General features: G+C 46.5%; 1 protein-coding gene across 1 annotated transcript in view; it reads right to left on the bottom strand.

Annotated features, from left to right (window-relative positions):
• The window catches only part of CACNA2D4 (calcium voltage-gated channel auxiliary subunit alpha2delta 4), a 128,405-nt gene extending 112,461 nt beyond the window's left edge, over positions 1 to 15,944 (bottom strand). Inside the window, exons 1-5 of the mRNA XM_064654566.1 lie at positions 15,763 to 15,944; positions 10,775 to 10,856; positions 4,165 to 4,281; positions 2,606 to 2,665; positions 809 to 971 (exon numbers count right to left, since the gene is read on the bottom strand). Coding sequence (XP_064510636.1) covers positions 809 to 971; positions 2,606 to 2,665; positions 4,165 to 4,281; positions 10,775 to 10,856; positions 15,763 to 15,869 — 529 coding nt within the window. The 5' untranslated portion in view covers positions 15,870 to 15,944. The remainder of the gene's footprint in view (positions 1 to 808; positions 972 to 2,605; positions 2,666 to 4,164; positions 4,282 to 10,774; positions 10,857 to 15,762) is intronic.
• Between the last annotated feature and the right edge of the window lie 947 nt (positions 15,945 to 16,891).

Genomic DNA, 16,891 nt, shown 5'->3' with positions numbered 1-16,891 from the left:
GCTCCATCAATGAGAGAAGCAATGGCACTTTTTTTCTTGTCAAAAATACACAAGGGGAAGAGCTGATAGGGAGGCAAGGAAGGAGCCAGCACAGGCAGCTCTTAATGTTGGCCAAAATGAGCTGTAAACTTAAGACAGTTGCAGCTGGTGTCTCAACCTGCAGATATGGCTGTGTGCTCACCAGCCCAGAGATGAACCCGTTTCTGGGGTGTAGCTGGAGTGCTGTGAATGTGCCCTTGGTGCCTCCCTGGGCTCCTGCAGCTGCCAAGGTGCCAAAGGCTTGCTGAGAACAGAAAACAGCCCAGAACAGTCATGTCCCAGTACCAATTGTGAATCATCCCTAGTCACCTATGGATATGCTCACTGAGCATTAAGAGTGTCCTTGTCAAGTGTTAATGTCTCCTGACACGAAGGTACTTGGAGTCTCAGTTCTCAGCTGAAATCAAGGAGATCCTTTATGTCTAAAGACCTTGATAGATCCAACCCTTCCTATAGAGCAACAATCGCCAATAAAGTCACACCAGTTTTCACAGCATCTTTGTTTGAGTAAATGAACTGTAGGAGAATATACTGCCTGCCTAAGATGGAAGACTGTCCATCATAAGAGGTTTTCCAAGAGCAGATTATACCTAAGTCCTGTCACAGTGACAGAGGACAGCACAGGCATGACTGTGCCTTGGGATAGTACCTTCCCAGCCTTGGTTTCTTTTCTGTAAGTTGTTTTATTCTATTCCCATCCTTGTTTCCAGTATCATTACTGATAATTCCCACAGCAATCTACCAGTAGTGAGAAAGTAGAGGCCATTACCTTTGTTGTAGACATTGGTGGGGAGCTGGATATCACTGTATGTTGTGTTCACCAGCAGGTTATTAAAATGCTCATTTGGCTCCAAAATGAATTCATCTCCAAGCTCCACATAATTGTCATTTTCATCCTTCTCATTAATCAGGAGAGAGTTGTAGTAATCAAACTGTTGATGAAGACAATGGAAAAGAGAAAGACGAAGAGAGAATAAGACAGACGATTACCAGTGTGGCTGAGAAAAAACACTCTTTAAAACATAAAGAAGGGACATATGGGGAATTGGGGCTTCAAACAGTATCAAGATGTGCAACAAACAAGCTAGTATCAAATGAAAATTGTAAGGCTGCCAAAATGATGATTGCTGGCCAATTTCTTATTGCCAATAAGAAAGGACTGAAAGCGTGGCCATAGCCCGGAGCAGAAGAGCCACTGAAGAGCAAAGGGACACAGTGGCAGACTCCTGTGGTCCCTCAGAGGTATTTAAGTGATTAGCTGGAGAGCTGGAGTGTCTCACTGGGTCTGGCTCCCAGGTTTAATACAAGGCATGTCAGTGCCGACCTTACTTGCCCTGTCTCAACAGCTGTCATTTGCTAGGGTTAACTCCTGGTGTACATTCAGCTAGGATTATCCCCTCATTCTGTCACTCCAAGTGGCAGGCACTCATCGAGAGCAAAGGATCAAGCAGAAGGTGCTCAAAGACAACACAGTTTCCTCCCTGTGAAGGTCAATGGGGATTTATTATCTACAGTCACTTTAGTACATTTAGGACATTCTTTGTGCTTGGATAACCTGTTTTTAAGACGTTTTTGCTGATTTTATCTTGGCCAGAGGTTATTTAAGGATTTATGTTCAAGCACCATCAGTATTCAGAGGGTGCAAATACCAAATCACATATGTCAACTCACCCATGACCCTTACTGGGAACGCAGGTGACCCAACTACCATGAATAATGTGATTCTTAAAAACAACAAAAAAACCCCAAACCAAACCAAACCAACAAAAAACAAACAAACAAACAAAAAGAGGTAGGAGAGATTAAATTAGTAGGTAGCCTGATTTCAACAAGTGTTTTCATTCTCAGCTTTTCCCTGCACTGAGATGTCTACTTGCAGGGTTAGCCTGCACTTCTGCTAATATATCTGTGCTTGTACTAAGGACTTCCTTGAACAGAATTTTCCCTCCAGTTCCCCTCACCAGCAATAATCCCATGGCTTGGCCACAACTAACAGTTATTAACAGAAAGCCAATTATCCAAATTGCTTGGACAGCACCAAACTTTCACCTAACGGAAGTCCTGACAAGTGGGTGCCTGTCTGGTAGAGAAAAGATGGTGGGAGCTGCGGAGAAAGATGGTGAGAAGCTCAGTTCATTTGGATTAACAGTTTGCTGTGGGTATTTGTAACAGCATCCTCCTCATTGCTCATTCACACTCAATTTTTAGCTCATTTTCCAGTCAAGTAACCCACCAAGTGCCAGCTAATTTGCACTAATGCACCACATAATGATAGTGTTGGTCTGCAGTAAAAGTTATGCCAATAATATCACACAACCTAGTGTCTTCCCAAACCCTTCCCCTCCCAAAGCCAAAGAACTAATCTCTTTGGTGTTACTAGATTTGGGATCTGCCAGGGGAGTCTCTTATTCACAGTAGTCTCTAGACAAGCTGAGTGTCCTGAAGGCAAGGAGATTCCTAACCTGTCCAGGAACCTGAGGTGGCTGGGTTCCTGGCTAGGCCTATATTTTGACCGGTCTCTCTGAGGATGTGTGTCATATTTTGTCACTGACCAGGATAAACTTACCTCCAGTGAGGAGTTGTACTCGTGGTTCAGATCTGCGTCTTCTGCTGCTTCCACCAACCTCTAATGCAAGCACACAGAAAGAAAGATGAGTGGGTGCTGTGGCAAACCCTCCAGAAGCTCTTCCAGCTTTATCAGCCATTCACACAGTTAATGAAAAGGGACGACTGCCTCTTTCACCACAAGAGATCATGGAGCTATAAACTTCCCTCTTTCTCTCCTTTTCTGCTGACCTATCATTCTGTGCTGCAACTTTATAGTTTGGAAGGTATATTTGCAGCTATTTATTGCCAAGTATATTCACACCTATTTACTGCAGAGTCCCAACTAAAGCCCTGAGCAATTTTAGGTATCACAGGACATATACAAACAGAAACAGGTCCATTTAGAGAAACAACAGACAGAGATTTAATTTCATTTTCCGTGAACCCTTCCAAAAAGCCATGGGAAAGACTTTTCAGACCCAGCTTGATGTCAGTATCTCATCAAAGGAAAAGGCCTTGTGGGAGTCTCAGTCTGGTATTGTTACTGAGACAAAGACCATGACTTGATTTCATAAAGGGCTCAGTGATGCTGTGGCCATTTATAAGCTCTTACCCTTTATGGAAGGCAGTAAAAATCAGCCAGTGTTCTCCAGTATGATGCTTCAGGGCACTAATTCTCAATCGGTACAGACTGGGAAGGAATCCAACTAAACATGTACATGTTTTCAGGGTTGCACAATCAGCAACAGTCTCAGCAAAACTACGTTTTGCTCCTTCACAAAGGATAAAGCAATCCAAACACTGGAAAAGTCTGGCTAAGAATTTAATGTTATGGGCCAAAGCTCTGGGTTTAAGTATGCCCACATTTCACTTTGAGACTCAAATGATGTGTTTCTGGATGACTTTTCCACATTAGACGCCTTAAACAGTCAAGGCTCTGTGACTACAGAAATATGCTTTTCATAGAAGGTAAACACACAGGAATATGATAAATCCTTAGATGCAGGAAGTAAGAGGGGCCATAACGATTACCTGCTCTGATCTCCCACACAGCAACAGCTAAAGACCTCTTGCCACCTCCTCCACACTTCCCCATGTACACAGCTAGAAATCCAAGCACCTTCCTTGCAGCTCATGTTCAGGGGGTGAAGAAATTTCCCTTAAGCCACACACACAGCTGAAACAAGCTACTAGTCTTCAGTGGCCAGAGTGCATTATGCAAGGATGAACTTTATTTTCACTTGTGAGGGGGTTTTTTTCCCCTTCTTAAAACAGCTCTTGTCTCCTAAAAGAGTGTTCGTTCCCTCATATTTATTCTTAGACTTTTTTTAATCTTATTTCCTCCTTTGGGCTGAGGGAGAAGCCAGCATTCCCTTGTCTGAACGCCCACATCCTCCCACCAGTGTCTGCTTAAAGCTCAGAGTGAGCAGCCAGCCGCACCAGCAGGAGTTTGGTTGGGCAAAGTCCTCACACAACCTCTGCGCCCACACACTCCTGGAACAGGCAGGAGGCCTGTGCCTGCTGCTCTGGGGCTGACTGAAGGAGAGGACTCCCTTCCCAGAGCCCCAGTGGTCCTACCTCAACAGCTTCGACCTTCCTGCGGAGCATGCTTTCCATCTGCTCCGAGAACTTCTTCACCAGCTCCAAGCCATCCACCTCTTTGATCTTCAGAGTTGGCTCCACATCTTTGTACTTCTGCCCAAGGGAAAAAAGAAAGTGCTGTTGAAGAGGAGGCTTGTAAGGAGTGAAGTGAATCTATTATTGCTGACTGGATATTGTCTTTGGTGAAGGAAGAGGTGTTGAAGGAACTGCTCTGATTTATCACCTTCTCCCATCTTTGCCTTTCCTCCTTTTTCACCCCACAGTTTGAGTGTGTGCAGATCACTGGCCAAGTGGCTTGAAGCATTTTGACTAAGTAAAAGCAACTGATCCAATTGGGAGCTTGTGGCTGTTGAAAACAGCAATGTACCTGAAGCTATTAGTGCCTACAAATTTGAGAAAGAGAAGCTGAAGGCCAACTTTTTAAAAAAAAACCTAAATCACAGATTGTGATTACATCCATAGCAACATTAGACATGTCACATACCTGAAGTTTAATTAAGGCAGAGGGAAGAGCAAGGGACCAGAGCTGTATACTGTCATTAACATCTCCTCCTATGTCATATGTGCTCTGGGGCAGCAGTGGGAGGGATGTCATGTTAGTCCATGTGCTGTCCTCCCACAGTGTCATCATATCTGTAAGGTAACTTGCCAGATCTCCAGCAAGAAGAGTCTGCTCAGTGCTTAGGTGGGAGACTGCCAAGGAAAGCTAATATAGACAGTTATGATGCTAATTATCAGGCACCCAGGAGCACGCTTTAGGCCAAGAGCACCATAGAGGTATTTCCCAGAAACTAGGAATTAGAAGCATGGCTGCTTAGTGCTGCCTCCACTGGGAGAGATGCTGTGATGAGGAAGATCTGGATCTGACAGCTTTAGAGATAACTAGTTTCTTCTGACCAGGTTTCATATAATCTAGGCATTAAAAAATTTGAGTACTCCCAAACTGTGTACTAATCTGCCTCCTTAAATCTGCCCTTTCAAGACTGGATACAATGGCCTTTATTTCTGCTTTTCAAGAAATCCCACAGCTAACAGAGATAGCCAAAAGGAAAGAGTAAAAAAACCTGCCAAAGGACACAGTATGATTAACCTATTCAGAAGAGACAGAGCCTTATCTCCTCAGCAATATGGAAAGATGAAGGGAACCAAGTGCAATTCCCTGGTCCCTCATCATCAGTTTTCTCTGCACTGTACTCAAACCCCCTTCATGTTGTGCTAGCACCACAGCAGCAATCTCAGCCAGGGCTGGACTTCTTGTGCTGGGAAAAAAAATGAGGTGGTGAAAAGGAAAAGGAGATGGCAGAGGCTTTGGTAACACTTTCGAATTAGAAGAAAGTGGCAGAGAAAGGACTTTGCATGTCTTTAGGGTGAGCGAGTGGAGCTCCTTTTGTTCAAGCAGCTCCTTGATGGTCCGGGAAGGCAGCTGAGTACAAGCAGAGGAAGAAACGCCTTGAGGACGGGGCAGGCTGAGGAGGTCAGACAGAAATAGCAGCAGCATCCAGCCTGCAGCAGGCATGGTAGGGAGGCTGCTCGCTCTGTCTGGCATGATTAACGGCGAGGGTTTTACTGGATTAAAAACGCCAGGCCTCGCATCCCCTCCGCTGCGGCTGGGACAGGCAGGCAGCAGGGGAGGAGGAGGTGGGGTTGAGCACGAAGGTTAGTGTAACCATGCTGCAGGAAGAGGAATGTGCAGCCACAACCCCCCGACTGCGGTCCCTGGCCGCTGACGAGACCGGAGCACATCCCAGTTGGTGTCTGTCCCATTTAGCTCCATGTCATGGTTTCGTCGGGAGAGAAGTGATCTCTGCCAGGCCAGGCTTTAATCAGGCCCTCCTCGGGGGGAGGAGGGTAATCTCTCCTGGGAAAGCTAACGAAGGGGGGGGGACCACATCAGCACGGGCTTCACAAAGTGACCTGCCACCCGCTGCCTCGGGTCACATCTTCAATTAAAAACCAGGTCTTTTTACCTCTCAATTATTTTTTAATGTGCTTTTCACACATTGACAAGCAGATGCTCACAGGATAAAAGTTATCACAAGCAATCATGAGCACTCTGCTAATACTGTACATGCCTCAGGCCCAAGATCTAGCCAGAGCTGGGAAGAAAAAAAAAAAAAGCAAACCCAAACCAAAAAACCCAAAAAACTTTCTGCAAGATTTGGTTCGCTGAAAGAATACATCAAGTTTGAGCTCAGATCCTCTTTGAGCTTTTTTCCTACAAACGAACCAGCAAACCACTTTGTGCCTATATTTCTGCCACTAAAATCTCCTGCTATTAATGACTATTGACTCCGAGAGTTTCTAATGGTGGGAAACGAAGTAGTACTTGTGATTTCAATACTGTTACCAGACACCACGGCTGAAAGTCAAAGCAGGTGCTTGTAGCTGGCCAAGATTATCCCATGCAACCTGCATTTAGGGTTCAGGTAATCAGATCATTATAATTTACAGAACACGACTCAGGCTTGGGAGAACTGGCTGGAAGGATCTGATGTTGAAAAGAGGCCAAAAAGTTAGCTCAGATCTAACAGAAAATCTTTCCTTATTCAGCTAGTACTTAGCACTCCCTTAAAACAGCAGGAGCAATTCATTAAGATTCGCCTTCTGCAGCGTTGGGGGTGGTAATTTAAAAGTGGAATATCCAGAATTCAGTATCCTAAGTTTTATCTGTGAACAGAGATATGTCACCAAATATATTTTCTTGTTCCCACCTCCACAAAATTTAGCCTATTGAAATACACAGTGCTCCATTACTCACTGCTAGTGGAACTATATTAAGAGTGTGAAAGACATTCCTTTCATCTTCACCCAGGAAAAAGTCTTGACTGAACTTCTTGAGTTTGTCTGTTCTTTGCCATGCACTTTTTTGTTGCACTTTCTAGTAATTGCAGGGCTGGAGTCAAGCCCTGCTGTCCTTTCTCAACTCTATCCACTGGGCAGGGCAATCAGCACCTCAGCTATAAAAGAGAGCAGGAGATGATTCTCAGAAACACCTGTAGTGCATTGTTAACACAGTAGAAGGAAATTTAAATTTTGGGTCTGCTGAAGCTGATGGTGTTTCTGACACTTAAAGACAAGCCCTGAAAAGCCCAGAGTCATCTCCTGGCATGGCTGCCCTTGGTGGTCCTGAGCCTATGGTCACTGCTTGGCCAACTGCAGCAGCAAGGCTGTGGCAAACACCTAATAAGCCACAGGTTCAAATTTCTGTTCCTTTGCTCTGTGAGACGCTACTGCCCTCCCCCTACTCACCCTTTCACATTGCTTCTTTACTCCAGCCCTGTTGCCCTCAGCTGTCCCAGGCCACACCCAACACTTTAATACAGATCCATCCTCTCTGAGTCAGGTTTAAGTGTGCATAATGGGCAAGGGAATACAAGACAATGAGTGCTTCAGCCATCAAGCCAAAGCCACTTGGCTTTTGCTGCCTCTGTGAGATTTAATTTGACATCCTGCCTGCTTGGGACTGCCAGCCATCTGAGAGCTTTCTTAAGGATTTCTGATCCAGGGTAAAAGCCTGTCCCTGTGGATTCAAGGGATGTCTACTGGTTCACCAAGTCTCTGGGAATGATAAATCCTGGTGAGAAGTCAACCATTTGGGTTTGCAACGTGATATTAAGGTTCTTCTGGAGGAAGCAAACAAAAAACCCAAAGAAAACCAAGCAAACTCAAAGCCACAAAAGAAAGTTTATGCTTAATGTTAAAGACAAGGTTTACATGCAAAGCATCCAGTAACTGAGAAATTATGGCTCTCAAAGCAACAATAAGCCAGTTACTTCAAGACTATTAGGCACAAGGGAGACATGAAGAAAAATACAAAATATGCTGTTATCTCTCAGTCTGTGTTTCATCAAAGGCAAAATGCCCATTGCCTGAGAAAAGAATTGCCTGGACCTCTGCACTGTGCTCCCCACCATTCTACTGGTCTGCACAAAGAGAAATATTTCCCATGGAAAAGAGGCAACAGCCCAAAGAAGAGAAAAGTACCAGGGGAGCAGGCAAATCCACGTGTTTGATTTTCAGACTTCGGTGTATTTGGCTCCCCAGGCATAACTCATCCACAGTCTGTGCCAATATGATGATCTACATAAAGTTATTTGGGGTCTGCCACTCTGCATGAAAGTGTTGCCTAACAGTAAATGACATGCCTACATCCACTTGAAACACAGAAGGTGCCAGAAATGCAGAAGGAGCCCTCCAGAATGGTCCCTGCTTTAAGATGAGGATTTGTGAGAAGGTGCCTGACTTACTGCTCTACTAAAGAAACAGAGGCTGAGAGAAGGACTGAAGTGGGTGCTGGCTGGTTCTCCTCTATTTCCTTACCACAGGGAAATAAGGGGAAATGAAAGAGCTCAAGAAGTGGGGCTTCAGGGTTGAAAGGTAAATCTGAACTGTTTAAACTGCTTAAGTAAAGTTAGGGCAGGGAAGGACACAACATGCATTTAGGAGATGACTTTGCTGGAGTGCTTACAGAACAAGGCTGGATCCAGCTTATCTGTACCCCCTGGTGGAAGTTGACATTTTCCCCTCTCAGTCACAGATAACACTGTACTGCACAAAGCACAATCAGTCTGTGCTGTATCCAGGCAAAAGCAAACCAAACACCTTCCCCTCTCCAAGATGAAAACTGTGTGTATGGAGCAGGCAAGTGCTATTATTTTATAAGGCTGTCAGACCATCAGGAGAATATAGGTCTGCCTTAGTTCCTCCTGATGTGAGTACTAGATTGGATTTGGTTACATTCGGGCTTCTTTTTCATCAGAAATTAGTTTTCTTCGCTTCTGGAGAATTATACCAAGCGCTGATAAGAGTTGTGAATTTTGGTTCAAGATAACTATGACTCTAATTTTTAGTGGTACTATACTAGCATCTACAGGTCTCACATAACCCCTATCCCAGAGGGATCAAGATCCCAAGAATAAAACCCACAGCGTGGGCAGAGGTAGGTAAGGCAATCTGGTGCAATATATCCAAAGTGCCAGCACAGCACAGCTGCCTTGACAGTCACCCCAGTGCCACATCTGCCATCCTTGTCCTGCATTGCTATCTTCCACAATGCTGCATTTTCAAGCTAACTCTGGTTCTTCTTAGTCCCACTGACTTTTGGACCTCAAGGAACATGAGCTCCCTTAACGTGTTAGTATGAATAGCCACAGAAGCAGTGCAAGTTGCCTGTGTTGACCCACACCTATACAGCATCAGCCAGGTACCTGACTATCAAATAACCCCAGCCTGTATCTCCTCCCCACTGAAGCTCCAGTACCCACCAGAGATGCCTTAGCATGTCACTTTGCCTCTGGCAACTATTGCCTGGGGACCCCGTGGGTCGATAGGCAACGTGGAAGCATCATCAAAACTGCTACAAGGTGAACTTTTGCCTTATCAATACCCCACTGCAGCTGCCTCATGGCTAGTGCATGAAGTACCTATATCAGTGCTGATAGCTTTTAATTGCCTTGTGACCCTTTTCTCCCAAGAAGAACTGATGATCACCACAGACCTTTGTGATGGATGCTGAAAGCCTTTCTTGGCCAAAGCCTAGCAAAGCTGATGCTGCAGGAAATGCTCCCTTACTCAAGACAAAAAGCAGCACTCAGGGGACAGGGAAACAGGGCTCAGCAGCAAGGAAAGGAAAACTATTTCCACATCCCTTTTTTTGCATTGGGATATGGGTGTTATTACTAACATAGTGACAGAAATCAGACACCTAGGAGACCTGAGAGGCAACTCATTACTTGTCTTGAAGAGAAGAATCATAGAAAGAGTAAAGAAAAAGAACTGAAGTAGAGAAGTGACACATGAAGTAGAAAAGTGACTGCATTTCTGAGGCCCCCTCCAGTCCCCCAGAGCAGCACAGAGGATGGAGATCACCAAGTCTGAAAGAGGAGCAGCCATTCACCACTGACTTAAGGAAACTCCTCTAGAGCTGCAACTGGGATTATTTGTTTAAAGCCCCTGGAGCTACACCCTTTAATGCTGGTAGAGAGTTTAGTGAAACAGAGCCTGTTTGGTGATGAAGCCAAGCAGAGGTCTGTGCCTCTGGAAGATTGTGGCTTCCCAGGGCACCTGCCTCAGGGACCCTGTCCAAAGCAGAGTTTCAAGGGCAAAATTCAAAGGATTGATGCACAACTGGATGAATACTGATGAGGAAGCAGAAAAAAATAAGTGCCAGCTGAAGAACTGCAGGAGGGGATGATGGGGTGACAACAAGCAGGTGAGTGATGAGCAGCAGAGGGGCTGATTTAGACTTGGGAAAGGAGAAGCGGAGGCACAGTATGTGAGGGCATGAAATAATCATTAGAGGGGAAACATGGGGAGAAAAATAGAAACTGTTAGAAAGTATTAGTAAAAAATGGGACAATTTAGGTGGTATTTGGCAATGGCTAATGAAACAGGAAAGGCATTAAACAGATCCCCCTCTCCAGTACATGGAGAATTGGCACAGAGCATCACTCTGTGCTCATGGATAGATTTGAAAGATAGCTGGAGACCTGTGCCTTTTTCTTTTCTTCCACACCAGGGGGAAACCTTGGAGGGCTACACAGGGAGATAATGTGAAGCAAAGGGAACCCTCACACATTTTGCCTACCTTCTGCAACAGGAGAGAGCCTGAATACTTAGTCACAATGGAGTACAGCTCCCCACCAAAGGCATCTGCCCAGGACTTCACCCTAAAAAGACAAAAAGAAAAGGAAAGTCAATGTTAATAAATCAAAGTCTGCACAACTTCTCACTTTTTCAAACAGAGAAAACCCCATCTTTCCAAGTATAAACCCTGCTCTATTTCTCTAAGCTACTATGATAACAATGTTTTTTCCCCAGACTGCTAACCAGACAAGCAGTAAGGCAGGAGACAAGCACTGCTCTTGGACATTTGTCAGCAAGGGGAAACATTGAGGTCTGCTGGTCTTGGTCATTATGTTTGGAGTTGAAATTTTCCCACCTAACTCTAGAGGTACAATTTTCATCTTAGGTATCATCTGTTTTCCTTCTATTGCCAGCAAAGTGAAGTAAATAGCTTTCTGCAGACACCCATTTATCTTCACTGACAGGGCCTGGGGTGATGGGCTAGACACCTAGTGTCAGGACTGCTGAAGAGAAAGAAGTGTCAGATTTGGAAGAAGTTGTCAAGATTCACCCCTTGGATTCAGTTCCTGCAGCGGTGCAGGCCAGAGACTAATAAGGCAGATGAATTCACTGCTCTCAGTGGAGACACCACTGCTTGATAATGCCACAGTAGATTATGCACCTCATCATTGTAAAGCAGTACTCACATTCATGCCATCCTATAACTAATTGACGATAGCAATACCACATGGAGAACATACGGATGCTGAAGAGCAGCCTGAACGCAGAGCCATCCAAATCAAAATAGATGGCTCTCATAATTGACAGAGCACTTCATCAGAAAGCTGTTACACGATCCACATTAGGCAGTTCCACCTACAGTTGCAGTTCCTTCAACAAGGATTCACTTCAGAGAGATGTCTCTAATGCAGTAAGTGGCCTTCTCCACTTACCTGAATACACCACTTATTTATGGTGGGCAGTCTTACCTATGGCTTCCAGTAGATTTCTTTGAGTCCCAAGCAGACTTTAACCTCAGGGCCTGATTCCCCAGTGCATTGCACCACAAATAATACAACAACACAGAGATGGGCTCTGGAGTGAAGCCAGCATAGCAATGGTAGAATAACCACAACTGCTAGCTTTAGCCTAGGAAAGCCTGTTTAGACTCCTCTCTTACAAATAGGAACCAGACAGCTACAGGCAACGATTTAGAACAGACACAGGACTTCAGCTCTGATCTGCACCTCTCTCCACTGCCTATAAAAAAAGCATGAGGGAGTGGGTGCCTTTTTAAATCACTCCTTAATTGGCAACAAGGCATTCGTATTTAACCACTGAGTGTGAACTAGCACCAGCTGAAGCAATTTTGTTTTTTCTTGCATTGTGCTCTGCATCTTATTTTGAGAGCCAGAGCTTTTATCTCATCATGTCATCCTTAGAGAAAAAAGAATACAAGTATTTTCTAGGAGACCAGGATTTATTGGGCCATATCAGAGTTATTTTAGCAAGCCTAGAATAAAAGAGGAAACCAGAAAGAGGGATCCCATGGGATGCTTTCTTGTTTGTTGTAGTAGTGACTAACACATTCCCTTTGATATGAGGATCTCTGGATCAACAGCTAACTTGATGCCCATCTGCTGCTGCTGGCTTTATAACTTTTATGTATGAGATGTTTTATGCTGATATTAACTGATATTCTCCAGTCTCCTCACCTTTTACTGCAGAGAGAACATAAACATGAAGCTTGGGATAGTAATTTTAGCAGGGATATTTACTTTTACCCCATTTGCCTTACAAAAATGGTGCACTTGACCCTGGCCTTTCTGTTCAGTGTCATGTCTGTGGCCATGTGTGCACCCCTACTCCTTCCAGCCCTCATCATTTTTCAACCCAGCAGGGTGGAAGTGTCTGTGGTGTTAATTTCTGATTAGCAGGTGTAGTTGAGCATCTTGAAAGTTCTTGAAGCTTCCAGTAACGGCATAACTCAAATAAAAAGGTTGAGGTTTGTGTAATTTTGGGATTTCTGTGTGGGTGTTCTATGTGTTGAGTAGACCCTTACCCTGGGAGGGCTCTCCCAGCCACTTCTGAGCCACTACTCTGGCTCAGGGGCTGATATTTCTGCTGGTCTTGAAGCAGAAATAGGAGATGCAAGGGCAGGGGGACCAAAGAGAGGGCCAGAGACTGGCAGAACTGGAGGGTTTGTTGGAAATTTAGGGGGCACAGAGGAATTGGAGGCACAAAGGTTCAGAATCCCTGTGTAACAGGTCTGAAGACGGGGTAATTAAAAATATCTGGTGGCATTTCATGGAAGTCAAAAAGGAGGAAAGTGAAGAGGCAGAAATACACTGGCATTTACATATTTAAAAGGCAATTATTTGCCAGGGAAGTGAGCAACCTTAGAGTACTGGGGAATTAAGGGCAGCCTGCTGAACTTAAATAGGTTTCCTTAATTTTTTCATAAACAAGTGAGAGAAAAGGTCAGTCTAAAGCTCATCAAGTTGTAGAGAAATTTTGTCCAAGGCTGCTGCTTCCATCAGCCCAAGAGCAGATGTATAAAGGCAATAGGGGCAGCTTAAAGAGGCCATACCAGGTTGATCTTTACCTCTCCCACCAGCATTTCCCAACGTTTCCATCAGCTCAAGAAGCCAGCCCTAAATCCTCACAGCTGCAAGCACTCCTGCCCATGCCGTGGCCACCGGACAAGCAGAGCTGTGTCCAGGAGGAAAGAAGAGGCAGTTTCTGTGCTGAACTTGCAATGCACCCCAGAAGCATTGCTAGTAACTGAGCAGATTTTTGCACTGCTGGAGTTAAAGCTGAGTGAGCTTTGCAAAGATGGGAATGAATGGGCACTGAGCCAAGCGCGATGCAGCAAAGCCAGACACGACTTGGGGAGCAGCACAGGCAGACTCAGCCTTGTGTCACTTAAATGAGATGGAACCCAGCTGGTGTTTAAAAGACTGCTTTTTTGTCCCCAAAATGTCCCCGTGTAACCTATGGAACAGGTCCATTTTCTGCTGATTTAGTCCCTTTGGACCCCTGTCCAACGTGTTTCTCTACTGAAATTTCATTTGAAAAGGGTGACTTCTGTGTTTTAGTTAAATTCATAAGTGGATGTGAAACACCAGGGATTAATTCAGCTGTTGGTCTGGTTTTAGTACCAGGGGAGAAAAGCTCTTTTTCTATTGTTTATTCTTCATTCTTGTACATGAATTAAGTTCCAAACTCTGCAAAGTGACGTAAATCTTTTTCTCAGTAGTAAAGGGCTATCACATTATAACTAAACACATCAGAAAAGGATTTGGTCAGAGATTGCCTGCGTGTAATCCCTGCACTTGCATTCAGTGGCAAAAACAGTGGAACAGACTGGCTGGCTTCTTAATGCCACACAAAAAGTATTTCCATGAAGTATTTATCCCGGGCACGGAAAGTCAATTTGCATAGTTCGCAGTTATCAGAAGTTGGATTTTTTTCTGGGTAGCCACTGTGTCCTTTTTGTGAAACCAAAATCAGAACCACTCTGCTGAGGAAGGGCTTGATAGTACAGCCAAGTATAAAATTGGCAGTAAAGTTTCCTGAGACCCTCTTGGACATCAGCTCAGCTCTTGGTAATTCCATGGGCTGTATTGGTGGGCACATCTGTAAGGGTTTTATTGGCAGTATTTGAATGTAAAACATTTTCCTAAACTCAGGAAAGGGCTTGAGCTGACTTGTTGATTTATTGGACATATCTCCTTCTGAAACTGGATGGCAGTGTTGTCTCCTCTCCAGACCAGCCCACTGTCCTGCACCGATGGAGATACTGTAGCACCCAAGAAGCTGCCCCACAACAACTTTTACCAATCGCGGTGCTGACAGTTTTAATCCTTAAAGGATTTAACTCGTCTAAATCAGCTTAACAAGGTGAAGTTTTTATAAACTGGGGTTGCTGAGAGCTGTTAGGTTCCTGGGGGGCTGCCAGGGCGGGCTGCATGGCTGGCAGGGAGCGACCATGCCAGAGGAGCCGCTTGTCACACCAACACAAGCACAGGCGTGGGTGCCCTGCAAACCCACGTCCAAAAAGGTGCATCAAGGTTCCCTGCACGTGCACTAGCACCTGGACCCAAATGCAGTGCGTGCACAAAACGTGGCTGTGTATGATTTATATTGCAGCTCAGCTTTCCAGTCATTTGCTCCAGACCTCTGGGAAGGGCTACTACACCCTTTGTAGTGAGGAGGAGCAGGAACAAGTAAGAAGTGCCACGGCCTCTTTCCTCTATTCAGCCTCCTCTCACTAACATCCCCTGACGTCCACACACGTGAATAAATGTGTGTGCATGAGGGCCCTTTTAAGCTATCGGTGTTCCAGATCAATGCAAGGGATCAGAGCTTCGGAGCTGCAAACCTTGCCCTGCACGATCTGGGTCTCGTGTGTGACGAAGCGATGTGTCTTTGCTTTGTGGGATAAACACCCTGTGTGTATCCTCCCACAGCCAGATCCTGGCCAGTGCTGTGCATCCCTTGGGTGTTCCTGCCATACTGAAAACCAGCAGCGTCTACTGAAACCACTCTGCTCAACTGGGGAGCTGCCAAACTGGGGCCACTTGCGTGCGCCTCCATGGTTGGATCTCCACCAGTTGCAGCAGCAGCGGGGTTTTACGAACGCATCTTTAAACTGGTTTTGCCTTCTGCCGCCTAGTGCATTAAGCAGAGCATTAATAGATGTCAAAGTGCTTAACTAAAGCAGATGAGTATCATTGCTACGCTTGATGAATGGGGAAAAAGAGGTATTGCATCCTATGCTAGACCTGGGGAACTGAATTTGTGGCTCCTGTGCCTGTGTCCTCTGCCATGAGCCATCCCTGCCCTCGTAAGGAAACGCCACCCCTTGCCGCACCGTGCCCCTGTGGAGGAGCCCACACCCACGGAGCCTGCCACTGCCAGGGAGACACTCCCACCCGCCTGCCATGCCCACGGCATTGCCCGCTCCACGCCAGGAAAACCCCACGCCAGAGAGAGAGGAACACTTACGTCTCCAGCGGGATCTTCGTCTGGGCCCTGGCAGGGGGTAGGAAGCAGAAGAGACAGAGCATCATCCACGGGACGGCCCAGGGCCCCATCCTCCGCGCACCAACCATCAGCAACGGGACCGGCCGGCGGGGTGCGGGGGCTCCCCGCCCTTGCTGCTGCCCTGGGGCGGCTCCCGGGCGGCCCCCGCCATCCTGCCGGGCTGGGGGCCCTGCTGCTGCGGGGCCGAGCCCCGGGGCGACCCCGGCTGCCTCTGCCCCGGGAACGTCGCTCCTGCTGCCAGGCGCCGTCGGGGGTCTCCAGCGCAGGGCAGGCAGCCAAAAACCTGCCGGCACCTCTGGAGGATGGGCACCCACAGGTGCGGTGCGTCTCCGTGCCCCGAGGTGCAGCCGCGCCAGGAGGGAGCTCTGCGACGGGAGCCGCAGTGGCTGCGTAATCCCCTGCCAGCCCCTTAATCCCCTCGCCAAGCAGCAGCAGCCACAGATTTAGGGAAGTGGAGTGGGATAAAATCACCCGGGATTACTCTGATTCCTGAAGACGGGTCTTGGCTTCTCCAGCCGGAGGTCAGGCCATGCCTGCTTTAAAGGGGTCTCATCCGCATCCTCGAACACCTCTGCCTGAGCTTTGATCTCTGTCTGACGCTGCAGGATGCTGACAGGTCCCTCCACAGGTTGGCCCAGCACTGCCTCCTCCCCAGTGGGTGCCTGGGATTGGCACTGGGAGTGTGGGGGCAATGGTGGGGTCCTGCAGATACCAGCAGGTTCGTGCCAGCTACTGCTTGGTGCTGAGGTTTGCACAGGACAGATAAGGCCAGGCAGAGCTGGTGCTTTGGCAGCATCCAGTGCAGGTCCAAGGCAATTGCCAAGGAAATTGCCCTCCAAGCCAGGAGTGGGAATCTCACATTGGTGAGGGGAGAGGAGGGAAAATGAGCAGTGGGAAGCAAAAGCGGCGTGAAAGAAAGGACTCTGCCAGTTTTGACTGATCACCTCCTAATGTGAATGATTATTTATTAATAGTCAGACCTTTCCGTTTGGGCAACATTCAATTGAGATTGCCATCCCCTCATCTGTGTCTGGAGACCAATGAATCAAAGGAGCCCAACGGCTGAATTTGATGAATAGCAGGAAGCAGC

Source organism: Pseudopipra pipra, chromosome 5 (genome assembly GCF_036250125.1).
Source record: "Pseudopipra pipra isolate bDixPip1 chromosome 5, bDixPip1.hap1, whole genome shotgun sequence".
Classification (NCBI taxonomy): domain Eukaryota; kingdom Metazoa; phylum Chordata; class Aves; order Passeriformes; family Pipridae; genus Pseudopipra; species Pseudopipra pipra.
This window is presented reverse-complemented; position numbering and strand designations above follow the sequence as displayed.